At 38.7% G+C, this 27,709-nt stretch overlaps 1 protein-coding gene across 1 annotated transcript in view; it reads right to left on the reverse strand.

Annotated features, from left to right (window-relative positions):
- Nucleotides 1–9,410: 9,410 nt before the first annotated feature.
- Nucleotides 9,411–27,709, reverse strand: part of fbxw8 (F-box and WD repeat domain containing 8) — a 116,829-nt gene continuing 98,530 nt past the window's right edge. The window contains exons 9-11 of the mRNA XM_052032225.1: nt 15,896–16,069; nt 14,038–14,154; nt 9,411–10,105 (exon numbers count right to left, since the gene is read on the reverse strand). Coding sequence (XP_051888185.1) covers nt 9,964–10,105; nt 14,038–14,154; nt 15,896–16,069 — 433 coding nt within the window. The 3' untranslated portion in view covers nt 9,411–9,963. The remainder of the gene's footprint in view (nt 10,106–14,037; nt 14,155–15,895; nt 16,070–27,709) is intronic.

Here is a 27,709-nt window from a genome sequence, read left to right on the forward strand (position 1 = left end):
GAGAGGTATAGTGTATAAAAGTAAGGAAGTGTTGATGAGGCTCTACGGGGCACTAGTGAGGCCTCATTTGGAATACTGTGCGCAGTTTTGGGCCCCACATCTTAGGAAGGATGTGCTGACGTTGGAGAGGGTTCAGAGGAGATTTACGAGAATGATTCCGGGAATGAAAGGGCTTACGTATGATGAGCGTTTGTCTGCTCTTGGACTGTACTCACTGGAGTACAGAAGGATGAGAGGGGACCTCGTAGCGACATTTAAAATGTTGACAGGAAAGGATAGTTTAGATGTGGCTGGGCTGTTTCCCTTGGTGGGCGAGTCCAGGACCAGAGGGCACAATCTTAGAATTAGAGGGTACAGTTTCAAGACAGAGATGAGGAGAAATTTCTTTACCCAGAGGGTGGTGAAATTGTGGAACTCCTTGCCACGCACAGCAGTGGAGGCCAGATCAGTGGGGGTGTTCAAGGAGGAGATAGACAGATATCTAAATAGTCAGGGTATCAAGGGATATGGGGATAAGGCTGGAAAATGGGATTAGAATAGTTTTTTTTTCCCACCCCATTTCTTTTTCCCTTTTCCTTGGAGCAGACTCGATGGGCCGAATGGCCTGCTTCTGCTCCCTTGTCTTGTGATCTTGTGTAAATTAAAGTTGAAGCATTTAGTCACACCAGGAAATAAACTACCTCTTTGGTTCATTGCCTTAAAACTAGAGAAATATGCAGAAATCAGAAATTGAGATGCAAAATTACAAAGCCCACCAAACAAAAACAGAATGCTGGAAGCAGTCAGTAAGTTAGTTGACAGAGGAGACATGGTTGAGCCCTAATTCACAGACTATTGCGCTCACCCTCTCTCCTCCCAGGCAGAACAAGGATTCCTCTTCTCTTCACCAACCATCTCGCCAGCCTCCACAATTAACGGATCGTCCTCCATAAATTCTGCCAGCTGCAATAGGATTCCACCACCAGGCACATCTTCCCTTCCCCTTCTGAAGGGATTGTTCCCAAGATTCCCTGGTCCACTCCCTTCTCAGGGTACCTTCCCATGCAACTTCAGGAGATGCAACACCTGGCCTTCTACCTTATCCCTTCCCATCATCCAGGAATCCAAATAATTCTTCCAGTTCACTTACACTTCTTCCTCTCCAGTGTACTGTGTTCAGTGCTCCCCATGTGGTGTCCTCTACATTGGAGAAACAAATGCAGATTGGGTGACTGCTTTTGAGAACACTTCTATTCAGTCAGCAAGGGTTACCCTGATCTTCCAGTTGCCTGTAATATTAATTCTCTATCCCATTTCCACTCTAACCTTACTGTTTTTGGTTTCCCCACATTTCTCCAGTGAAGGCTTAAGGAACACCTTATCTCCCAATTACATACAATACAACCCTCAGATCTTAACATTAAGTTGAAGAAGTTCAGATAAGTCCCTTTTTTCATAGATGTGGCTGTACCCTTGATTCAATGTATTATGTTTACATTTTTATCATTTTAACCATTTGCTAGATTTTAAAGCAATTGTTGCCTTGACATCTTATTCTGATCACTAATATTCCTTCTGTTCTCTCTACCTTTCCAACCCTACAACTTAAAAATGTTTTTTTTTCTCGCCTCTCCAGATTTGGTGAAATGTCTTCACCTGAATCATTGCCCTTGGTTCTTTCCCCGACCTACTGAATGCTTTCAGCATTTTCTGCTGTTGTTTTGCATTTCCAGCATCTGCAGTTTTTTTGCTCTAGCTAGTAAGCCTGCCACTTTGTTTAATGTTAAAAGATTACGTAAAGCAACCATCGTCTTAGGAAATAGCATTTTATAAACAGCATCTACCATCAGCAAATTTAAGAATCCAGTACAAACACTAGAATTACAAAGTGAAACACTACAAAGCTTCAGCACTTGGATTTGAAATAGGAGCTCAGATGAATTTACAATAGTGAGGTACTTTATTGGCAGATTTTAAAAACATCATTACTAACAACTACTAACTGATGTGAAGCAATAGAAAATAGTCACAATGGTGGAACTTATCGTCCATCGTAAATATTTGTCTATGACTGAGATGATCTTTAGCACCTACATCCATATTATGAAAGTGGTAACCCAAGTAGATAGGGAGGTAAAGGAGGCGTACAGCATACATGCCTTTATTGGGTGGGGCATTGCTGATAAAAGTTGGCAAGTCATGTTCAGCTGTATAAAACTTTGGCAAGCTACATTTGGTGTATTGTGTGCAGTTCTGGTTTCTGCATTACAGGAAGGATGTGGAGGCTTTGGAGAGGGTGCAGAAGAGGTTCACCAAGATGTTGCCTGGATTGGAGTGTATAAGCTACGAGGGGAGGTTGGACAATCTATGGAGCATCGGAGGCTAAGGGGAGACCTGATAGATGTATATAAAATGATGAAAGGCATAGATGGGGTAGATAATCACAGTCTTTCCCGGGGTGGAAATGCAAAATATTGGAGGGCATAGGTTTAAGGTGAGAGGGGGAAAGTTTAAAGGAGATTTGCGAGGCAAGTATTTTTTTTCCCCACAGAGTGTGGTAGGTGCCTGGAACACACTGCCGGGGAGGTGGTGATATGAACCATGTGAGACAGATGGGATTAGTTCAAATTGGCATCATAGTCAGCACAGACATCATGGGCCAAATGGCCTGTTCCTGTGTGTATGTTTCTATATCATATTGTGCTGACACTTAAGTTTTTACCGAAACTCATAAATAATCATTCTACTAAGGTATAAATTGGAATAATACTGCATCCCAAATGCTCTCTATATTTAACATACAGCATTTGTTGTATTCTGCCTCTCCTGCACATGATCAATATAACCCCTTCAGCAATATTGTAGTAATTATTATAGTTATGCCGTACACATTTTCTGCCACTGAGCGGTGCTTTGGTATTAGGCATGTTTCATTCGATCCTCATAGGGATGTTACTGCACTGTCATCTAGTGGCTGAAATTATTTACTTCAACACTCCCAAAGCAATTTTCAGGGAATTTATTAAATCTTTGAAATATTCTTTGTAATATGTAAGGAAATTGTTGCCAGATGACAAAATGAGGTGTCTCCAAACTATTTAATATTGTCAAAACGATTTAAAAAAATAATGCAAGCAAAACATTAATACACAATATTGGACATCTGTTAATTGCTGGATATAAGAAAGATTGTTCTAAATTTAAACCAGTCACTGAATATCACTGGATATTCACGGGAATGTAGTGGATAAATTCACAAAGATGAATATGATCAACGATTTATATTAAGTTATGAGCAGTAAGAAAAAGCATTAGAATCTTGTATTTGTTGTTTGAATTAAAAGATTAAATTACAGATTAGATCATTTTTTTCATTTTATTTGTTTGGTTTATTACCATTTTATTGTTTTGTTTTTCAAGTTAAGTTGAGTCAGGTTTTTGTGCAATTTCTGGCATCCAGTATCCATACTGATATTATCTTGAATTGCGACTTTAACAACCTTTAAGGACAATGTGCACAATGTTGTTATTGCAGGATTAACAAGAATTAACCTGCATCTAATTGCAATCATATAGTTGTGTTTGTTTGTGCAAATCCATTAATTTGCATTGAGCTATATAAATATAGGGAATTCAGTGCTTAAAAAGTTGAATTGAAGTATCTAAATTATACAATTTTGACTGCATCAGGAAATTCTTTATACAGTTCTGCTCCACAAGTTAAAATTGCTTAATTTTGATGACTTTAAATATTTGCCAAATATCCAGATTGGTTTTGTTTCCTTTATAACATTGTTTTAGGAAATGGCCCATGAGGTTTTCTTAAGAGAACACCAATGTTATGGCCATTCTGATGACATTTCATGTCCACACATCTTCATTTTTCATCGCATGTTCTTGGGACAACACTGGTTAAGCTTCCTATCTGGAGCCAAGCCTGGTACTTTTTTGTGTGTGGTTGTATTCAACAGTGATGTCACACTCAACCATCTCCAGCTCATCCTTTGCACTGTTTGATAGTCTCCATTTGTGCTCTTATGCAGTACTTGGTTTTAGATTCCTTTTGAGCCCTGTACATGCAGGTATTGTGGAAGGTCCCTGGTTTGTTAGTTAGTCTCATAAGATTCCAGCATTCTGTGCTGAATAAAAACATGTGCTGGTTATTGCTGTGGAAGAACCTTACCTTCGTCTTTATTTCTATTTGTTCAATCTCCACATGTTCCCCAGCAAGGTAAAGAACAGAACGAATGTTCTAGTTCTTGAATGGACTTTTGTCAGTGGCCCTGTTGTGTTCTTGCAGTATTACTTTCCCAGGCAGCTGAATTCACTCCTTTCCATACTATTATTGTTGATTGTGGTAGGGTTGTTATCCTTGGATTCATTTTCACAATTAGCACTGGTATGTTAATATATTTCTAGGATGAGGGAGCTGATTTTATTTTGTCATTTGTACTTGGAACAGTTTTAATGTTTAATGTATAGATCTGCACTTAACTTAATTCTACATTTTTTAAGATGAATAGTAACAACTTTGCAGCTGTGCAACCTGATATGTTTTTATTAAACAAATGGAGAGCCTTGCTTCATTTTATGGGAATTGTTAAAACCACACTCACATAAATCAGAGTTGAGATACCCTGTTAATGTAATCTGTTGCCAATTACTCATTATTTCAATAATGGGATAATACATGATCCATTAGACGACTAATGTTCGTCTTTAAAGTTTCTTTTTATAATGTAGAGAAAAAACTTAATATCAAATTTGACTGGTTTGTCTGTTACCTATCAATACTGCTCAGTCCTACTACATATCAAAGGTTGATAAGACAAAGATTTAAAAAAATTATTCTTATTTGAGCAAAGAATACTTTTATAAGATTTGTTAACCAAAATGTTGACTTTTCTCAAATTTAAAAGATTCTGCAAATACAATCCGAACCTTCTCCAACTCACTTCCGATCTGGGCTTTGTCTTCTAAACTGTTCCAGTGCTGTCCCAATGCAAGCTTGAGGAACATCAACACATCTTTCATCAAAGTACATCACAGTCTTCTGCACTCAATATTGAGGTGAATTACTTCAGATAATCTGCAATTTCAGCCTTAGTATCTCACATTTTCAATATTATTTGCATTATTCTATTTACACCTCCAGAGCTAACTCTTTGTTACTTGATATAGTCTTTCCCGCCCTCTTTTACCCAGCCCAATCACCTCTTTTGTCACTTCATCTCTCCTGCTGTCCACCTAGTGACAAACACTTATTTCTCATGCATCTTAAAACTGATTATATCTCTGCCTTCCAACCTCTAATGAAAAATCATTAATTTGAGATGCTAACTCTGTGTGTGTGTGTGTGTGTGTGTGTGTGTCTCTCTCTCTCTCTCTCTCTCTCTCACTCTTCTGAGTAAATAAAGTAGCCAATGTCTGCATGCTAGATCACGTTTAGGTATGGGTTGTAACACCTGCCAATCACATCACCATCTCCAACAAGACAATCTCACCACTTATCCCTGACATTCACTGGTAAATTCAACACTCATTGGGATATCATTAACAAGAAACTAAACTGAACCCACCAAATAAATACTGCAGTTAGAGGAGGTCAGTTGCTGGGTATCCTTTGGTGAGTGACTTGCTTCCTGACTCCTAGACCCTTTCCATCATCTACAGAACACGTCAGAAGTGGGATGGAATACTGAAATACAAACAAAACTGAGATCAGGGAGCAGCTGAGGCGGAAGTGATAAGAGTTAATGTTTCAGATCAATGACCTGCCATCAGAACTGGGGGGAGAAAGTAAGTGAAACACTTTTTAAGTTGGAGAGACGTGAAGGAGGAGGTTAACAAAAGGGATGGGAAGGTTATCATCATACATACTTGGAAATAAATAAAACTGAAAAAGTTCCATAATTTATTTGGCACACTAACAATCAATGGATGAACTAGTCTATTTTACTCAAGTAAAATGGTCAAAGCTGGAACCTTGCAGTACAAAGGGGATACAAGAGAATAATGTGACATCCAATTCCCAAACTATTTGATTTAAGTGGCTTTCAATAGTATGATCAAAGAAACTGCCATTCAGAATGTATATTGAAAAGGAATTCATATTTAAAAAAAATAATGACCCACATTTTCTCAACTAAGTGTCAGGAAGTATTGCACAGGAGGCAACTAAAAGATCCAAAAAGCCAGAACTACCTAACTGTAGAGGTCTATCAAAGGTTGATTATACAGCTGTGCATTATTTGGTCACAGGCGTAAAGGTTATAAAAATTCGAGCTTTGATCACAAGGATGGGACATGTTAGCTTGTCTTAGTCAGGATGGGGCTAAAAGTGGCTTTAATATGCCCAGATCTAAAATGTGAGATCTTCTGGTCCTGTAGGTCTTAAGATCTTAGAGGTCTTGGCAGCAATAGTGCAGCTATGATACCAGTATTAACCTGACAATGTAGAAAATTCCTTCCAGGAAAAGCATGGACAAATTGCCACCACATCTCAGTCATCACAAACAGTGAATGAAGTTGTCATCAGGTGAGCTTACAATTGGCACCTACTCACTGATAACCTGTTCATGGGTCTCTGCCAGAACCACTGAGTATAAATATGTACAAAAGGTCAGAATGTCAGATGAGAAAGTGACTACACTTGACAACAGTGCAGCACGTGACCAAGTGCAGCACCAAGGTACCTTGGTATAACTGAAGCTAAAGAAAATTAAGGGAATAACTTCCCACTGAATATCACCATATCGAGCTTAAAGGAAAATACTTGTGGTTTACTGGAGGCCTGTCATCTCAGTCTCCAGACATTGGTGCGGAAGTTCCTTATTGCAGTAGCCTAAGCTCAACCAATTTTTAGCTGTTTCATCCTTCGCTCCACTACAAGGTCAGATAATGAACTATGCCTCAATTACATCTGGTGGCTGATGGTATTTGCACTACACAAGGTGCCACACAATGATCATCCAGTTTCATTTTACATTCCAAACCATTACTACCACTGAACCCTCATCATTTACATCATAGGATGGGTAGGGGTCACCAGTGACCATCCATTTAACTAGATGAACCACGTAAATAAGGTAAGTTAAAGAGCAGGCTTGAGGCTGGTTATTGGTAGCAAGTGACCAGAAGGCATCTGGTCCAGACGGTGTACCTGGCTGAGTACAAAAGATCTGTGCGGACCAACTTGCTGGAGTATTTACGGACATATTCAACCTCTTGCTTCTGCGGTGAGGTTCCCACCTGCTTCAAAAAGGCATCTATTGTACCAGTGCCCAAGAAGAGTGCGGTGACCTACCTCAATGACTACTGTCCGGTGGCGCTTACATCAAATGTGATAAAGTGCTTCAAGAGGTTGGTTATGGTGCAAATCAACTCCTGTCTCAGAGGTGACTGGGATCTGCTCCAATTTGCCTACTGCCATAACAGGTCAACAGCAGATACAATTTCTCTGGCTCTTCACTCTGCTCTGGACCATCTGGACAACAGGAACTCCCATGTCAGGCTGCTGTTCATCGACTACAGCTCGGCATTCAACACAATCATCCTATCCAAACATCATCAAGCTTTAAGACCTGGGCCTCTGTACCTCCCTCTGCAACTGGATACTTGACTTCCTCATCAGCAAACCTCAATCAGTGAGGACTGGTAACGGCATCCCCTCCTCGATGATCATCAATACAGGTGCACCTCAAGGCTGCGTGCTTAGCCCCCTGCTCTACTCTCTATACACACATGACTGTGTGGCTAAGCATAGCTCCAATGTCACCTTCAAATTCGCTGACAACGTTTCTGTCATTGGATGAATCACAGGTGGCGATGAATCAGCTTACTGGAGTAAGATAGGACACCTGGTTCAGAGGTGCCGCAACAACAACCTCTTGCTCAATGTCAGCAAAACTAAAGAGCTGTTTGTTCACTTCAGGAAGGAGGAGGAGGGCGAACATGCACCAGTCTACATTGGGGGATCAGTGGTGGAGAGAGTCAGCAGCTTTAAATTCCTGGGTGTTAACATATCGGATGACCTGCCTTGGGCCCAGCGCATAGATGCAATCATAAGGAAAGTGCACCAGCATCTTTACTTCCTTAGGTGCTTGAGGAGGTTCGGCTTGTCACCGAACACTCTCACAAACTTCTACAGATATACTGTTGAAAGTATCCTGACTGGTTGCATCATGGTCTGGTACAGCAATTTGCATGCATAGGAATGTAAGAAGCTGCAGAGAGTAGTGGACTCTGCCCAATACATCATGGGCACATCCCTCCCCATCACTGGTAGTATCTACAGAAGGCACTGCCTCAAGAATGCAACATCCATCATCAAAGATCCCCACCATCAGGGCCGTGTCAGCTTCTCGCTGCTACCATGGGGCAGGAGGTACGTAAACCTGAAGTCCCATACCACCAGATTCAAGAACAGCTACTTCCCTTCAACCATTTGGTTCTTGAACCAACCAGCAAAACCCTAATCACTACAGTTTAGCAACACGATGATCACTTTGCACTGAAATGGACAACTTTTTTGTTCTAATTGTGTTCTCTTGTAAAAATTGTGTATAATTTATGTTTTTTTTGTGAATGCTATGTGCCTGTGATGCTGCTGCAATTAAGTCTTTCATTGCACCTGTGCATACATACACATGTGTATATGACAATAAACTCGACTTTGACTTTCCTTCTCATCCCCAAAGCCCTTCCATCACCTAAAGGCTTATGTCAGGAATGTGATGGAATCATTTACACTTACCTGGATTCTTGCACCTCTAACACCACTCAAAGTTTGACACTTATCCAGAACGAAACAGTTCAATTGATTGCCACTGCATTCACTCGCTCCACCATTCTGTGGCTGCAGTGTGTACCCTTCACAAAATGCACAGCAAATATCCACCAAGGTTTCCTTGATACCAATCCTTAAATCTGTAACCTTTTCCACCAAGGAGGGCAAGGGTTGTGTGTGTTTTGGGATACCACCTCAGTCCTCAGCCACATCACAGGGCATTCTGGATGGGAAATATTGCTGTCCCTTCACAGATATCTGGTCCAAAGCTTTGAACTTACTACTAACAGTGCTCTGGGATTACCTTCACCTCATTTACCGAAGAGTTGCAGGAGGCATTGTGCCACCGTCTTCCCAATGGTAATTATATACAGCATTGCTGACCTTGTCAAAGACAGTTTAATCCTGTTAATGAATGAAAAAAATAATCAGCCACAATTCCTGCATTCCATTACAGTCTGAGGATCCTTGCTGTTAAAGTTAGGGCAGAACGTGGCTTGCCTGTTGGCACTTTTGATCATACAACAGATGTTCAAATTGCACAAATTTGGAAACTGTGAGTACGTTGGATTGGTACTTCAGGTACTACTGACAGGATTTGATTCAAGGGGGTCTAATTTAAGAACAGAGTCAATTACACTGTTTGAAATTTATTAAAAATCAAATGTAAAACAGAAACCTATTTGTTGAAAACAGTTATATCTTCAGATTTCCTTACATTATTTGCACTTTTCAATCTACAGATACACCATACTGTGATTTATGCAACTGGATCCAAATCAAAAGTTTGTGAAACTGCCCCCTCCACCCCAACATTGTTCTAAAATCCAAATTACCATGTGAACCAAATGAAAAAGGGAATAGTAAATAAAATAATAACACTGAAGAGTAAAGATGAGGTCTTTCACAAAATGTTTTGAGGCAGGCAGCCGGAAATTCCAAGGAAACGTTGTTAAAAATGGCCACTTCTGTCATTTTTCTTCACAGCTCGATGGGAAATCAGAAAAGCCTTTTGAAAATTTCAAGGCCAAAGTTCTTTCTCCGTTCACTTGTCTCTCCAATGTCCTCATTGTCTCCATTGTCTTACTGTGAAACGACATTTTCTTGCATAATGAAATGCATGTTAAATGCAAGCTTACTTTCAGAATTACTGTATGATTGTAATAGAACCAATATATTCACAAGGTGACACATATTCATTTTATTTGGTCATAGGGCATTGAAAGTGCTATGTTGTAGTTGTAGCCAACATCTTCATCATACGATGAACGACAAATTGGTAACACTGGAGCTGATTTATTGACTGAAAAGTCGTAGACATAAATAATTCCTCGATGTCTGTAAGACAATAAATGGTAGCGAATGATCTTAGGAGATATTTACAATAAACTTGTAATGTAATCTGTAAATTAATGCTGGGTTTCATACAAGATAATCAAAATGCAAACAACAAATGCATAAATAAAGAATTAAAAAAGAAGTTCACTTTTGAAGAGAGACCGCTTTATTTTTTTTTCTTTTTGAAGGTGTAGGGGAAGAAAAAGAGAGAAAGAATAACATGTGTCTTGATAATTGCATTTCTTTTTTTAATAATCATTTCTTTGGCCAGAAATAATTGAAATTTAGTTGATGCTTGGAGTTATTAGAGCTAATTTTGATTGCTTTTGTGTGTGTCATCTGGCAGTAACAGCCTTAAAATTGTGTTAGTGGCTTCATCATTTTATTAGCACTGGAAACATAACCAGCTCCATGCTAAAGGAGCTTACCTACATGGCTCCAAAGCACTTGGGTGTCAGGTTCAGACAATCCCTTTAAAATAGCTATCAGCGTGTTGTGATGCAGTTAGGACCCTGCTGGTCACTTTTGGTGGTACCCCTCACAATGCCAGTGACCCGAGTTCAATCCTGACCTTGGGTACTGTCTGTGTGGTTTGCAGGTTCTCCCTTTGACCACGTGGGTTTCCTCTGGATGCTCCGGTTTCCTTCCACATCCCAAAGATGTACAGGTTGGTCGGTTAATTGGCCACTGTAAATTTCCCCTGGCGTGTATGTGAGTGAAAGAAACTGGGGCGAGTTGATAGGAACATGGGGAGAATAAAATGGGATAAATGTAGGATTAGTGTAAATGGGTGGTTTATGGTTGGTGCAGCCTGTTTCCGTGCTGTATCTCTCTCTGACTCTATGGTTCTTTAACTATTTGGATAATTCCATAATCTATGGAACTGCTGAATACAAAAATTAACTAAGTGTGGTGCAGAAGGGAATAGTGAAGTAGCTCTGTAGCACTGGAGTAGAGAACAGGGGGATGATCATGCAGCAGAGAGATAAAGGGGGACTCTGCAGGGTTGGTACAAGGCAGAGAAAATCAGTTCAAACCAACCCAAACCACAAACTACAGGCTAAAGTGAACTACAGTAAATTTGTGCCTGATTACCAACCTAACAACAATCCCATAAACTCCAGGACAGAAGCTTGCCATTGTACATATAAGATAAAGATAGAACTACACAGGGCTCATGTAGCACACAAGGGGCTCAAGCTTGACAGCTCACGTAGCACATAGGCACTGCAGCTTGACACTGCAAAAGGTTTACCTCACTCTAAGTATACACAGTGCATGCAGGGTAGAGAAAATGAGGGGAAAAGTATATAAGGTATAGTAGAAACATAATGAAAACTTTGAATCGGGGAGTATTCGTTCCAGGACGAGTGACTCCCCTATTGACGTCAGCTTGTAATAAGAGGAAGTTTGTTCTGAAGGTAAACCCTGGACTCTGTGTGAATTCTTTCCATCTACAATTGTAATACTTTGTGTACCCTAGGAGTACCAATAATAATTTTGGCTGCTGCTGCCCCCAAATTCATAATCATTATTACAGCCAACCACTTCTCCTTTTCCCTCCACAACTTTTACTTTGCTAACTGCTGGCTTTCTCAGTTTCAGAGACCTTAATCTGACAGTCCACGTTGGGAATTCTACTTGGTGTCACACAGTTTACCAGCCAGTTTAAGCGAAGGCAGAATTTCATATCATGGGGTGTTAGATACTTGAGAATCCTCTTTAACATAAATGCTTAATGTGTAAAAGATATAGTTTTAATGTAATTACACATGTAATTCTTATGTTAACCCTTAACCTGTGGGATCTTGCAAATGGCTGTTAGAAAGTGGTGTAAAAAATTGGTGGTAATTAAAAAGCCAAACTGAATTGGAGCTTACTGTTAAGTTGAAATTTGATGGAAACAGGGAGCTGTGAGAGGGAAATATAGTCAGTTTAACTCAGCTGGGATTTGGCTGCCAAGAGGCAGAATTATAGAAGGGGTTTATGCTGTTTTGACGTAGTAAAAACATCCCAAGGTGTTTCACAGCAGCAATGTCAAAGAAAATGACATATCAGGGCAGATGATCATAGGCTTAGACAAAGCAGTATGTTCTAAGGAGCATCTTAAAAGACAAAGCAGCATTAGAGGCTGAGGGTCTTGAGAGTGAAATGAACAGATGTTAAAGTGGAGCAATTAAGTTCAGAAATAACTAAGCAGGCAGAATTGGAGAAAAAGTGAGATCTTGGAGGGATGTTGGAGATTACAGGAAAGAAGGGAGGTGAGGCCATGGATGGTTTTGAAAATAAGAAGAGGATTTTAAAATCAAAGCTTTGTTTAACTATGGGCTAAATGAAGGTCAACAAGTACAGAGTGAAGAGTGGACTTTGGTGCTGTATAGCTTGAGTTGACCTTCTTTACAGACAGCAGAATGAGAAAGCCAGGCCTGGAGTATGGTGGAATAAATAATGGATGAGGATTTCAGCAGCAGATGAACGGTGACAGAGATGGATAAGTGGAAACAGGTGGCCTTGGCACAGCAATGCAAAGCTAGTTTCTGGGTTAAACACACTACCGATGTTGTGATCAGCCGAGCCAGGTTTCAGACAGGTTATCAGGGAGAGGGATGGAATTAGAATCTGGAGAATAGAGTTTGTGATGTGGCTGAAAACAATGACTTTGGTCTTTACCCATCCAATCGGACGAGCATTCTGACAGTGGACGATGTAAGAGAGATGGAGACAATGCAAAGCTGGGTGTCATCACCAAATACGTGGATATTAACTATACTTTTGGTTGATGCTAGCAAGGGGTAGAATGTTGATGACTGAAAGGAGAGGGGCAGGATCGATCCTTGGGGAACACTGGAGGTAAAGCTGCAGGCTCAGGAAGATGCTATTGCAGAGGATTTGCAGAGTGCAACTTTTATCCTTCCATTCATGGAATATGGGAATCACTGGGAAACCCAGCATTTATTGCTCATCTGTAAATATGTTTCAGAAGGTGATGGCGAGTTACCTCTTTGCACCACTGCGGTTTTGCACTTCATTCTAGTGGCCTTGATCCAGCTGAGTGATTTGCTGGGGTATGAGTGAACCCTAATATTGGCTAGACCATGCAAGACAGCAGATTTCTTCCATGAAAGGCACTGGTGAAGCAGATGGATTCTTATGACAACCTGGTTGTTTCATAGTCACTATTCCTGAGATTTTTTTTCTCATTTTTAAAGTCCAGATTATTTAATTAACTTATTTCCCCAGCTGCCATGGTGAGATTTTAATTTAATGCACTCTATTATTAGTCTAGATCTCCAAATCTCCAGTCTAGTCTAACCACTATGCAATATGACAGATAAGAATGAAATCAGGCTATCTAATGGGCAAACATGCTCTGAAATGTGACTATACAGAGTAATTGTTATGAAATAAGACATTTTATGTGCCGAATAAATCTTTATTACCATCTCTTAATATTGATGAATGTCAAATCATTGTGTACTTGATTTAAAAAAAAACAAATGGAGGTCTCCTCACCAACAGAACAAAAACTCCACTGGGCAGTCATCCTAATATCAAAATCACTCACAATGTCAAAATCAAAGAACTGAACTGGGGGAACACGAGAAAACAAGTTGGTTTTAAGTCTGCTTGATCTGCTGAGTGTTTCCAGAATTTTCTGTTTTAATTACGTACTTTAGCAATATGTTTCAGCTATAACCTCAGAAATGCACCACATACTGCATTGGTGTGATGTTTCTATTTCTCATAGTAGCCATCTTTATTGTTTCTGAGTGACAACTAATCTAATTCTAGTTCACTGCAAACTAGGAGCTGAGCTGAAGCCTTCACAAATACACGATACAGATATGAGTAAACTTTTATCACAAGTTCGAACAAACCCTGTTTGTTAATGGCATACAAAACACATGCAATCATGCGCTAATTTGTCCTACCTCCGATGAGCAGTTAAGTCATCATCCATAATGCTGGCACCTCTTGGGTATTTCTCATTGGGTATATTTGCTGTGATCAGTGTATGTGCACCAAAACGTAGGTACCGTACAGGGTGTCTGGAATAGTAATTATCAGAGTCAGATTTATTATCATTGACTTATATGACATGAAATTTGTTGTTCCGTGGCAGTAGTACAGTGCAAAGACATAAAATTACTATAAATTGCAAAACTAAATAAATAGTGCAAAAAAAAAATGAGGCAGTGTTCATGGACCATTCAGAAATCTGATGATGGAGGGGAAGAAGCTGTTTCTGAATCATTGAGTGTGGGTCTTCAGGCTCCTGTACCTCCTCCCCGATGGTAGTAACAAGAAGAGGGCATGTCCTGGTGGTGAGGGTCCTTAGTGATGGATGTCGCCCTCTTGAGGCACCACCTCTTGAAGATGTCCTCTATGGTGGGGAGAGTTGGCTATGATGGAGCTGGCTGAGTCTGAACCACTGAGTGTGGGTCTTCAGGCTTGGTGCTGACTCCATAACCCTCTGCAGACTCTTGCGATTGACTGACAAAATTAACTTAGGTTTTCTTATTTGTAACTGCAATTGCTCTTTTTCTGTGAATAGTCAATCAACAACTGAAGAACACGGGTTCTAATAAAACATCTGATCAAAAAGATCAACGTATCTTTTCCTTTCAAATGTGAATTAATCATCCATGTAATTATTGCAATTTCTGTTTTTACTTTTGATTGTCTTGTATTTAGTTTTTTTTAAAATTTGTTTCACATCATAAACTCCAGATGCTGCCTCAGAAACAAATATGCACCTTAAACTATCAAGTTAAAAATATGGCAGTGCTCCACTCAGCTAACTGGTTTTGCTCAGTGAATTTTGGAACAAGAAGGTGTCAGATTTAATCCAATCTCTTATCTGTACAGAAGTGATTTCAGTCATGATGCAGTGCCAGTCCAACTGCTTTTTGAGGCTCTGGGCTCGGGGATTGGACTGTTTTCTCAACTATTAACCAGTGATTCCTACTCTGCATATATGGACCTCTGCTCAAGATATAATTGGATGACGATGCATGATTGAGTAGTCCGCTGATGCACACCAACAAGGTTCAAACATTACAAATGTCCAGGAGGATCCATGGTTACGGGACCATACACAGGCAAGGAGGCAATATTACCAGGAGGAAATTCAGAGGCCGTTGGTTCAAATCTCACTTAAGAGCTAGAGCACTTAATCTGGGCTGACACTCTTGAGTAAATATTACTGAACGGTACACATGGAGTAATAAGGTGATGTCCTTTAGGTAAAATATCTTGTGTAGGATTCAAAGAAATGCTCTGACATTATTCAAAAAGGGGGGAATTTCTTGGATTTCATCAGTCAAACATATTAAATGTTATTAATCTCATTGGATCTGAAGGGAACCTTTGAGATATGGGGTTAGTGCAGAAAAGTGGCACCAAAAGATCAGCTGTTACTGGCAGAGCAAGCATGAGGGTTCAAATGTCTCTGTTTCTTAAATATTCTATTTGATTATGTTGTTAACAAAATATAATATTACCTACTTAACAGTCACTGGATATTAAAAGCAATTCAAAATTTGAGACCTGTTTTGGAATAAGCACACAAAAATTGAAGTTTTCAAAATTGGGTAGTGAAAAATAATCTTCAGAAAACTACATTCAATCTTTGTGGTTTTGATTTCTCAAATCAAGGTAATATTTTAGTGAACAACTTGTCACAACTGAAGTTCCTTTCCTTTCAAATCACAGAAAAAGCAATTCACAGATTTACCTTCATTATTAAATGCAAAAAAAAATCAGATTCCAAGTTCAATAAATTCATACCTTGAGTGCATTTCCCAGAGTTTTGTTCCCATTCGCTGTTCCCACACACAAACCAACCCTTCTTCACCACCACTGACAATCTTCCAGTCATCCATCTGCACGCAGGACACACCAAGTTGATGGCCATAGAGAGATATCACTGCCTTGCTTGTCCGTAGGTCATACACTCTCACCCTAAGAGAGAAAATTTGATGTACACTAAATTCTCTAAATTCTTGAAATTCAAGCAGTTGTTTTACAGCAATAAAAAACCTTTTTCTCTACAAAATTTCATTTCCTCGATTCTTGACCTTTTGTGAAGGGACTATAGTTCATCTTCATAATATACATGATCCAAACAACATTGGGAGCCTCAAACTATAATTAATATTACACTGATGAAACTTTGTGAAACATTTTATTGTTGTAATAATTTCCTGAAATACCAGCTACACTATTTTATAGACAACCTCAATGCTCTAGTGCAAAGCACATTTTTCTCAGGTTCTAAATAAGATACAATAAAATGTTTGTGAAACGTGTTAGTTTTCAGGAAATGAATCAGTAATTACTGCATTAGATATGAACAATACTACAAAAATATGCCAATTAACAATGATTTAAATGCTGCTCTTCCTCACAATCTTGTTCAAGCAGATTGTTTAGAATTAACTGTTGTTACTATTTTCATTGCAAGAGTATTCATTGTGTTGATGTGAAATGCATACATAAAAGGCCTCATAAGCCTACTGAACCTAACCAAATCAGATTTGATTTACTGTCAACACAAGTTTAGTGTTATCAGTTATAAAGTAATGAAATGGCCTGTGGTATCCACTAATTCATGCTCCTTATATCATAGCAATCTGGCAGAAATTTGTGTGAAAGTTCATGGATTTTAAATTCAAATTACAAAGCATAGATCAAGTTTCCATGATCCTTAATCCTAGTTCATAAAACAGTGCGTTGAGGGTACTATGATGAAACAACATTAGGCAGATAAAGGTAGAGTCGTATATGCTGTAAATATGGATCTTTAAAAGGAATTTGTAGCACATTATAACAGATTTATTCATAATGAAAACGTGGTAATAAAGGGATGTGGTAACTTAGGTATAAAATTATTTGAGGGCTGGGAGGCAGCAAGGGGTGACAAATGTATGTTTTTCTGACTGGATTGAGTGGGGGTCTTCCAGGGGTCACTATTTGAATCATTGCTGTTTTCATTAAATATTGGTGTTCTGGACCTGGGTAAAGGAGGACAATTTCAAAATGTTCTGACAATATAACATTTGGCAAAATAATTGTATTAAGCTGAAGAAAGAGATAAATTGGTGAAAGGGCAAGTATACAGAAACAATTTAATGTAGTTGAGTACAACCCATGAACTTTGAGGGATGAAATATGTAGATACAGTTTATCCAATTGGTTACTCAGTTTTCCCTCTCTCTACAAATGTACCTGACTGGCTGAGTAATTCCAACACATTCTGTTTTTATACCTAAATGGTACTATTTTGAGAAGTGCGTGAATAGAGGGATTTGGAAGTGCAATTTCACAAATCTTTGAAGCCAAGCAAAATCTTTACTCCGAGATCCAGCAGGTGGTCTGTAATGTTTATAATTCTGGGAATCACTTCAGGAAGGTGATCAAAGCCCCAGAGAAGGTACTGATACTGAGATGGTTTACCAGAATTACACCAGAGTCAAGAGAGGTCAAGTCTTAAAGAGATCTGAAAAGCTAGGACTGCTCTTAAAGAAGATTAAGGAGTGACGAAACAAAAGTAGTCAAAATGATGAAGTGATTTGATAGAAGAATGAGGCAGAAGCTATTTCCTCTGGCAAGTGGGTCGATAACCAGAAGTCAGAGATGTAAATAAATGAGGAGAAATTATTTTACACAATGGTTATTAAGATTTGGAATGTGCTTTTGAAAGAATGGTGGAATAATATTCTGAACACCCAAAATCCCTTACCAATTGTACTGTGAAAGTATCACAAGCACAAGGATTGATGTTAAGGCAGCACCTCACAACCACTTTTATAGGGATAATTAGAGATGGATAATAAACATTGACCGACATCCAGTAAATGAATAAAGACAACTTGAAGAGTACTAATTTGAAGGATTCTAGGAAAACTACTGGGGTGTGGAATTGAATTAGATAACTCTTCCAAACATCAGGTGTGGGTGTGATGGATAAAATGGCTTCTTCCTACTCTGTAATACAATGATATTCTGTTCTAAATTGGCTTTGCTCTCTAAAAACACAGTTAAAACATTGAGCATGCACATTTCCATCAATGGCTCCCCTGTGAAGGCAGAGATTTTTCAAATGGAACTTTTTTTTAAGGCTGAAAGGAACTCGTAGGTACCTTTTAAATGTTTTTATATATGATCATGAAAATGTTATTTACTATGAAATTGACATATGTGCACCAAAGAAATTAACACATTTTTGAAGTCATTTTCAGTGATTTAAAATCAGATTAATCAGGCAAATTTGAGAGAAAGGCCAAAACTCCAATACAGTGGCATGCTCTGGCAATGTGTCATGATTCAGAATTCCTACAGACAATTGGAAGAAATCTGCTCACTGCTCAGTCTACTGAAGTCAGGTCAAAGATGTATTTATTACGGAGAACTACCTGAGGAAATAGACTGAGGCCCACAGGTGTGTCAGGAAGCAAAGTATGCTCTAGCTTCCGTAATATAAGCAGAGCCACAGAAAAAGCAGGAAACATTCAGCACGTCAGGCAGCATCTGTGAAAAGAGAGATAGAACAGTTCTAACAAAGACTCTTCGGCCTAAAACGTTAAGTCTATTTGCCTTTCCACAGATGCTGCCTGACCTGCTCAATGTCTCCAGCATTTTCTGCTTTATTTCAGATTTCCAGCATCTGCAGTTTTGTTTTGATTTTCATGAGCAAGCCACTGTGGGTAAATCTACCTCCTGTGCACCAGGATCTCCTCACGCACCACAACGCTGACTGATTGAATTTTTTGAGTCTCCTTTCATCTGTTACCATACTGAATGGCCTTCACATGCAGAAATACTATTACAAGCAATTTTGTCTATATTAATAGAACTGTACAGGTTACCACTCCTAATTGCATCAACAAATGTTCCTAAAGGTAGAGGAAGTAATTATTATTCTGTTACACTGACCAACTGGAAGATTTTTATGTCTCTGATTATAAAAACAAGTTTAAGCAGAAAGTTGAACTGATACATGACTTCAGAAAAAGAGAGAAATTTCAAGGGCAATTTCCATCCAATGCTTTAATTGTGCCTTAAGCGAAAACTCAATGACTAGATACTTCTGTTAAATACTGACAGTTCCATACTAAACTGTTGATACTTATACATGTCAGTGCCAGCAAATTTGGGATTGCCATAAGTCTTGGTCTTGATGGCTGACCTCTGCAGTGAATGTCCTAGGTGAGGTTCACCAATGGACCCCATGTGCTATTCAATGGCAGAACAGGAGCTACTGTGATTTCCCTAACAATTACACTGGCAAATCTGTTCTCAGATATTATGGCAGGTTTATAGGTCTAAAGAAAGGCAAGAATGGGCAAGTTTTTTAAATTGTGTATGTTTGTTTTAATGCTTATTATTACTGAAGTATTTAGTTGATTTTTGAAAAAAATACTAATTTCATTTTTAATAATTTTTAGATGTTTAAGAATATCAAGGATATTCAGATTCCATTTGTCAAAGATCCTAGCGGAATTTAAAATTTGGAGTTTTACCATCTGTCCAGAGGAATTTTGCAGGTGGCTTATTCTGGTTCACTCACATCATCTGATTACATCATTTGAAGCCCTGCTCTCAATCAAGGCTCACTACTTGACTCTAACCTTACTGACCCAAAGAAGATAAATTTGGAACAGTGGGGAATGCAAGGGAAGAATGGTAGCGGAAGTCCCAATTGGGAGATGATATTACTGAAATAATTAATTTTTTCCCTCTAACTTTTTTCTTCAATTGAGCAATTTGCAGCCCTTCTACAGTTTTTGGACGAAATGACGGCCTCATCCTGAACGGGAGCTCTATTCCCTGGTGGCCTTCAGGAAGGTGTCTCTGTGCAACAATGCTGCTTCTAACACTTTTTCTGACAGATGGATTACTCCATTAACGTGTGACCCACAATACTGTACATTGAAAGAGTTGGAAAAAACTTACCCCCATAAAGAGATAATATGTTGTTCCAAGTTCTGAGTAGCGCCTCCATTCAATTACAGCTATTATTACTTTGCTAGTGCTAGTCATGTAGTGCTAAGATGATTTTTATTCAATGCCAGAAATACTGGTTCATTTGTTTAAACACTAGATTATATATTTTAAAATAACATTTAACTAATCTAAATGAAACAGTCAAAATCTCCCTTCTTTAAAATATTAGTTAAAGTATTCATTCCTCTGTTCACTTGGTCAGACATAAAAAATTCAATCCATTTGTTTCTTGGGTTCCTGGGAAAAGAGCAGAGCTGCACGACTAACATGTGCACGTTTGCAGTGAAAGCATTAATCCAGTTACTCATTCCCTCAATCACTTCTATAAAAGTTAAGATTTTTTTCTCCTAATTTTTAAATGTTTATTTTTAATACATTATTCATTTTAATTAGATTTATTTTTCTTTTCATGGGAACCTAAACTCAAATTAAGGATTTGGAAGAATGGAAATGCTCACAAGGTTTCTGAGTCAGACAGAAACTTAAGCAGCACTTTTAACTCCAATGGACAATCTCAATGCAAGGAAAACTGATCCTTTTGGGTTTGCAGGTTCCAGACACAACACTGCACCGGAAGTTTTTAAATTATGCTTCATGTTGCAGCTGAACAAGCATCAGAAGACTACACTGGTATAGTATTGGGTTTCTAAAATTATAGCAAATCCATCCTCCGGACAGAAAAGAGAGAGAAAGGGACAAAAAGCAGATGAACTTTAACAATTCTTTGAAAATTCCCTTTTCCAAAGATTTAAGTAGTTCTATTATTCAAAAGGGAGGGGGACAGAAAACAGGAAACTACAGGCCACTTAAATTAACATAAGGAAAATGTTAGATGCTATTATTAAAGATGTTATTGCACTGCATTTAAAAATTTCCATGTAATCAGGCAAAGTCAACATTGTTCTCTGAAAGAGAACTTGTGTTTGACCATGTTACTGAAGTTCTTTAAATAAATAACATATTCTGTGGATGCAGGGAAATCAGTGATGTACCAAGATTTCCAGAAGCATTTGACAAGGTCTGGTATTAAAGGTTATTGCAGAAAATTAAAGCTCATGGTTTAGGAGGTGACATGTTGTCATCGATAGAAGATTGACTGGCTAACAGGAAACAAAAAGTAGACATAAATGGGGCTTTCCTTATTGGTAAGATATTGAAAGTGCTGTGCCACAAATATTAGTGCTGGGGCATCAACTTTTTGCATTTTATATAAGTGACTTGGATGAAGGCACTGAAGGTATGCTTGCTAAATTTCCTGATGACACAAAGATTGGTAGGAAAGTAAATTGTGAAGGGTGCATGAGGAGGCTTCAAAGAGATATAGGCTAAGTGACTGGGCAAATTTCTGGCTAATGGAGTATAATTTAGGGAAAATGTGAAATTGTCCATTTCAGCAGTAAAATAAGCAGAGGAATCCAGGAGTCCTGGTGCATGATTCACAAAGGGTAGTATGCAGGAAAAGCAAGTACTTACAAAAGTTACCGGAAGGTTGTATTTTACTGCTTGGAGAATTGAATACAAAAGGAGGGAGGTTATGCTTCAGTTGTATAGAGCATTCATGACACCACATCTGGAGTATTGGTCGCCTCATTCAAGGAAGGATGTTAATATGTTGGAGGCAGTTCGGAGAAGGTTTACCAGACTAATACCTGGAATGAAGAAGTTGTTATTAGAAGGAAAGGTTGGACAGGCTAGACTGCCATTCAGAAAAGTAGAAGGGACAGGTATTAAAGCATACAAGATCTTGAGGGATCATGTTTCCTCTTGTGGGAGAATCTAGAAATAGCAATCACTGTTTAAAAATAAGTGGTTGCCCATTTAAGACTGAGTTGAGGCAAACGTTTTTCTCTCAAAGGCTTATGAGGCTTTGAAACCCCTTTCTTTAAAGGGCAGTAGAAATAGAGTCTTTGAATATTTTTATTAAGGCAGAGATAGATACCTGATAAGCAAAGGGGCAAAAAAAATTACTGTGGGTAGATGGAAATGCAGAGTTGAGGTTACAATGAGATCAGCCTTGATCTTATTAAATGGTGGAGCAAGCTTGAGGGGCCAAGTGGCGCACTGCACTGTGTTTATGTGCCGAGTTCCTGCATCTCTTCAAAGGGAAGCTGTGCTGCTTCTTAACTTATGCACATGGTTACTTGGTCACACTGTTTTTTTATGTACTTGTATAACAGGACCCAGAGCACTTCAGTTACAATTTCCTTATCTATCACTCTTCTTCAATTTTTTTTAGTATGGGTCTCTGACCTGCAAAATGACAACAAACCTCAGAACTAGTGCCTACTATTTTATATCCAAAAGCTACTTAAAAAATCAAAATGTATTCTCTGCAGGAGAATCATCATGGGGAAAGGACAATGAGCTTTCATCACAGTGCCCATGCTTTTACAGACACTCACATCTGCTAATGCAGAATTAGTACCAATTTAAATACAAAGACAAACAAGAGCTTTTATTATTCATTTGTAAGAATTTGCCAGGCAAAGTGCTCTAGAATTAATCAATCTAAAGTTCATAAAGTAATTTGACAATTAATCAATTATTCTGCAAGCTGCTCCTCAGACATGAGTATCCTTTTCTTGGCAGACAAACCATACCCCACAATCTGACACCCACCATGGGACTGGGCTGCCAACTGCACCCACAATTTACAACTAAAAGTCGGCTTCTCAGAAGCAAAGAAAAAATCCATTAGACCTTGGCCTTGTGCCACAATTCTGCAATATTTGTGCTTCTGTTTCCATTTCCCCACTGTTTATGGATTATCATTTTGAGCAGCTTAGCCAAAGGACTGTCTGAGGAAATCTCTAAAGCACCTGAAACAAGCACCTTTTTGGTGCCTTTAATCAACTAAATGGAATCTGAAATCTGCTCATTGGAGCTTTGTCACAAGCTACTGCAGCCGCCTGTGCACATGTTTGTTCCCTGGTTTTATATCAAACAGCATTCAGTCTTTAATTTTAAAGCTAGACTTTTCTTGCCAAATAAATTTTATAGACAGAATGAATAATCTTAACAGTTCTCACTGGAATACCAATTGCATCAACCAAATGCTGCACATACATTTAGAGAAAAATGTCAACCCAAGGGATAAAACATACTCACATCCTTAGAGACTTCCGTTTGGTTATCTTTTTCCCCAATACAAGGACATGTTTATTCAAACATAGTTTTAAATAAAACAATCTTTAAGTTTTCCTATCAAAATACAATGCATGATTGTGTAGCAGATAACCTTTACTTTTGCTGGTATACACAAGTAGAATTTATATCCTTCACTTGCAGTAAATGACAACTTTGATACCATCTTGCATCTGAAATGATGATCACAGGTATCAAGTTTCAGTTCATCTGCAGGTATGTCATTTTACGAAAATAAATAGCTTCATAAGTAAAAGAGGAAAATGTCACTACTTCTGTTGTAATATCAGATATTGTTAAATATAAAAATTATATTTGGCTGGACAACAAGGTAGCTGATGGTCCTTGGCAAGACAACTGTATTCTCTGACCCAGAACAACCTCATACACTCGCAGTTCTTTCCAAGCAAACTGCTGGCAGTGTTCCTTCTCAAGTGGAATAGAATTGGTACATTAAGATACACACTGCTGTTGCAAAGAAAAACATTTTTATTCCTGCTCAGTTTTGGCCACCATTTATTGCTTATCACTAATGGCCCTTGAGAAGACGTACGGGTAGATTAATTTGGGGTTTAAAATGGGCGGCGTGGACTCGTTGGGCCGGAAGGGCCTGTTACCACGCTGTAAATAAATAAAAATAAGTTGAATATGGATCGACTTGAACCACTTTGGTTTCTATGGTAAAATTACTCCCATAGCTGTATCAGGAATTCTGGGATTTTGACCTAGCAACAAAGAAGATGAAATAGAAATATATTTTCAGATCAGGAAAGTGTAAAATTTGGAGGGGAGCATGGAGGTGGTGAAGATTGCTGCCCTTATCCTTACACTGCTGCTAGATGTTGTGCACTGGGACATGCAATCAAAACTGCCTGGTTGAGTTGCTGCAGTGCAGTTGTTACATCATCCAACTGTTTATCCAATCTTAATAAGGACTTTTCCAGCTTAACATCAGAAAGTTCTTTCCATCTTAACATCATCTGAACCTGGAGGCATTCTCTGCAATTCCTACCAGCTACTTGATGCTGTCAACCTTCACAGCTACCTCAATAGGCTCAATCTTGAAGAACAAGTCCTTAACAAACTTCATTACTGTTATGTTAACAAGGCTACTGCTTTCCTCTGCCTACACTGATCCTAACCCTCCTCTACTTCTCCCCATAACCCCAAATGAAATTATAGTAAGTTCAAAGCACTCCCTCATCAATATACAATCAGCTGGATTCCATGCCTTTGGCCTCTAAAAAAGATTTCAAAGCCTCATAAGGTTTCACATGCCTTTGTAAATTGATTTCAATTTCCTCATCCTTACATCAAAATCTCTAATTACTTACACTATCTCAGTAATCTTTTCTAGTCACAGATTCCAGTGTATTTCTTATGTTCCATTGATCCCAGGGTGCACCTTATTCCCTCTCCATTGAGGTATTACTAGTGCATCCTCCTCCCCTCCCCCTTCTTTCCATTAGCCTTGTAAGCACAAGCAGATAATTGTTACAGTTTCATAGAAATCGTGGCTGCCTCCACATCAAAATCTTTTGTTTTGGTTGTCCATCACAGAGAGGCAGCCATGTGCACCCATCTTGCATTGTCATTGGTCTGTCTGGTTGTGTGTGTTATGTGGACAAATCCTGGTTCCATCAAACTGTTTCCTTTATCTTGCCACAAATTCACCATCATGGTTCTGGATTTCAAAGATACGGTGAAGGGAATTTTATATTGAATGCCAAGGACTGCCAAACTAAAATGTAGAATTGTTTAGGTATGTTTTATACAATGTTGGCTTAAACTCACATTGGAACTTTATTGACACACAGTAGTCCTTCCCATCTACTATCTAAAAGTATCAGCACCACAAAGGGTGGCAGGTTAGACCACTTTATGTCATATCTAAAAGTAATTTTCATATTTAACAAAGAGTTATTTCCCTAATGTGGGAAATTATAGAAAGAGGAAGCTCTGATTACTGCATCCAGAAGGAAGATGCCATTACATGGCAAGGCTTCCCATTTCCTTTAAAAAGAAATCTTATTTCATTTCACAGGTTTTAGTTTCAAAATGTTAAAAGCACTGGAGAAATAAAAATAACTTTCTTTCAGATTCTTTGGTTGGCTGTAATTGCTGCACGCTTTACCTATACTCCCTTTTCAACAGTGAAATAATCCTATTCTTTTAGTACAAGTTGAAAATGTACTTTAAATTCAAAAACCAAGCCAGCAAATACAAGGTAATAACTCCTTATTACAAACTTATTATGCATGAAACAAGGCTGATCACTCTAACTAATGTTTCCCACTTTTTCCATTGTAATAAACAGTGGTGTCAGACTGTCTTGTGAAAGACACTTCCAAAAAGAACTCATCTTGCCACATTTTCCCACTTTCAAAAGGTTCTTAAAACCTCCTTTCTTTGAGTATAGCTTTGCCCAATTTTTACCTTATCCCTTTTGCCCCCCTGCTCAATGCTTTCTACTTTTGTCCATACAAAGCTTCTTTCTATACAAGAGTCACTGTGCTATTGTTCTGACTTTCTGAATCACATACATCAAGCAGAGAGGTCTTGTTCAAGTTTAGTAATTAATTCCCACAGCACAATGAGACAAAAAAAAAACAAAATTAAATAGCATAGGTAGTATTTTGTAATGTTATATCTGAGCAAGAATAATCCCAGAAGATGCCTTTTGTTAAAATTACAATCCTTCCACTAGTAGTCCCACTTGAGACCATTTAATGAACAAGATCCAGAAATGTAACATAATTCTGCAATGCGAGTAAGACTGATGCAAGCAGATTAATGCTAACAGCATCAATAATTTCCCTGACTAATGATCACAATAGTGAAGCCAAAAATGACACAACCACATTAGTGTTAACAGGATAAATAATTCCTTTGACTTATTTCCAACGCAGTTGAGGCAGATGTGCTTCAAATTTTGAATGCAAGGAAATTGCTTTAAAAAAAGCTTGCTCCAAATGCTGATGTGTATGTAGCAGTCCTACTCCTTGATGAGTTGGTGCAATGATTTTTGTTTCAAATTTTCAACAAGTCAAAGCCATTTCTATTTCCTCAGAATTGCATAAACTTGACATCAACATCATACAAGTGCATGTGTGAATGGCAGAGCACATTATATTGATAGGAAACATTGAAGATGATGAAAGTGGAAATAAAAGGAAGAAACTGTTGCTGAACACACATACAGGCAAATCACAAAAAGGTTGTCATATTTTGTTGCAGATCTAATGTACTGGATGTTAACCCAATGGCTGGATAAACTACATAAGTTAATACTGCCACCTCTGAACTGGAAATAGATTACAAGCTCCCAACTGTTTTGTGCCTTCTATTTTAATATGCTATGAAGTAAGATGTCTCTGTGAATGACAGTCCACATACATTTAAATGGAAAATTAGCAATATCAGATGTTTGAGAGAACAATGAAATGCATACTTGCAATTTCTAAGTGAAAACAAGCTAAAGGAACATGAAAATTCTTCTTTCCTTCAAATCTTAGGATCAACACTCATTCTGAGATGGATCTAGCAACTGATAAGAGATGGTTGTTTATTGAGTTTGTAAATTGCCAATTTTGTTTCAATGACTAGGTCGTAAATGATTTTTTACAATGCAGTAATGTTCATGTCCAATATCTGATAAAATAATTACATTTATGTGGTTTAATAATATCTAACAAAACAATTCATTAAAACACTGAGCAACACACACAAAATGCTGGAGGAACTCTGCAGGTCAGGCAGCATCTATGGAGGGAAATAAACAGTCAACATTTCAGGTCGAGACCCTTCATCAGGACTGGAAAGGAAGAGGGCAGAAGCCAGAATAAGGTGGTCAGGGGAGGGGGAGGAACACATGCTGGCAGGTGATAGGTGAGTCCAGGTGAGAGGGGGAAGGTAGGTGGGTGGGGGAGGGGGAATGAAAGAGAGTGATGTAAGAAGCTGAGAGGTGATGGGCAGAAGAGGCAAAGGGCTGAAGAAGGAGGAATCCAGTAGGAGAAGGCAGTAGACCATGGAAAAAAAGGGTCTTGCCTCTTCTGCCTATCACCTCTCAGCTTCTTACATCATTCTCTTTCATCCCCCCTCCCCCACCCACCTACCTACCCCCTCTCACCTGGACTCACCTATCACCTGCCAGCTTGTGCTCTTTCCCCTCCCCCTCCCCCTCCCTTCTTATTCTGGCTTCTGTCCTCTTCCTTTCCAGTCCTGCTGAAGGGTCTCGACCTGATATGTCAACTGTTTATTTCCCTCCACAGGTGCTGCCTGACCTGCTGAGTTCTTCCAGCATTTTGTGTGTGTTGCTCCAGATTCAGCATCTGCAGAATCTCTTGTACCTCCATTAAAACACTGAAGCAAATTACATTGCCTCTTCTGCACTGTGAAGGGAACTAAAAATGAAGAAATGAAAATTAAACAAATGTGTTAAGATTTAGTCTT

The sequence above is a fragment of the Pristis pectinata genome, chromosome 17 (genome assembly GCF_009764475.1).
Source record: "Pristis pectinata isolate sPriPec2 chromosome 17, sPriPec2.1.pri, whole genome shotgun sequence".
Classification (NCBI taxonomy): Eukaryota; Metazoa; Chordata; class Chondrichthyes; order Rhinopristiformes; family Pristidae; genus Pristis; species Pristis pectinata.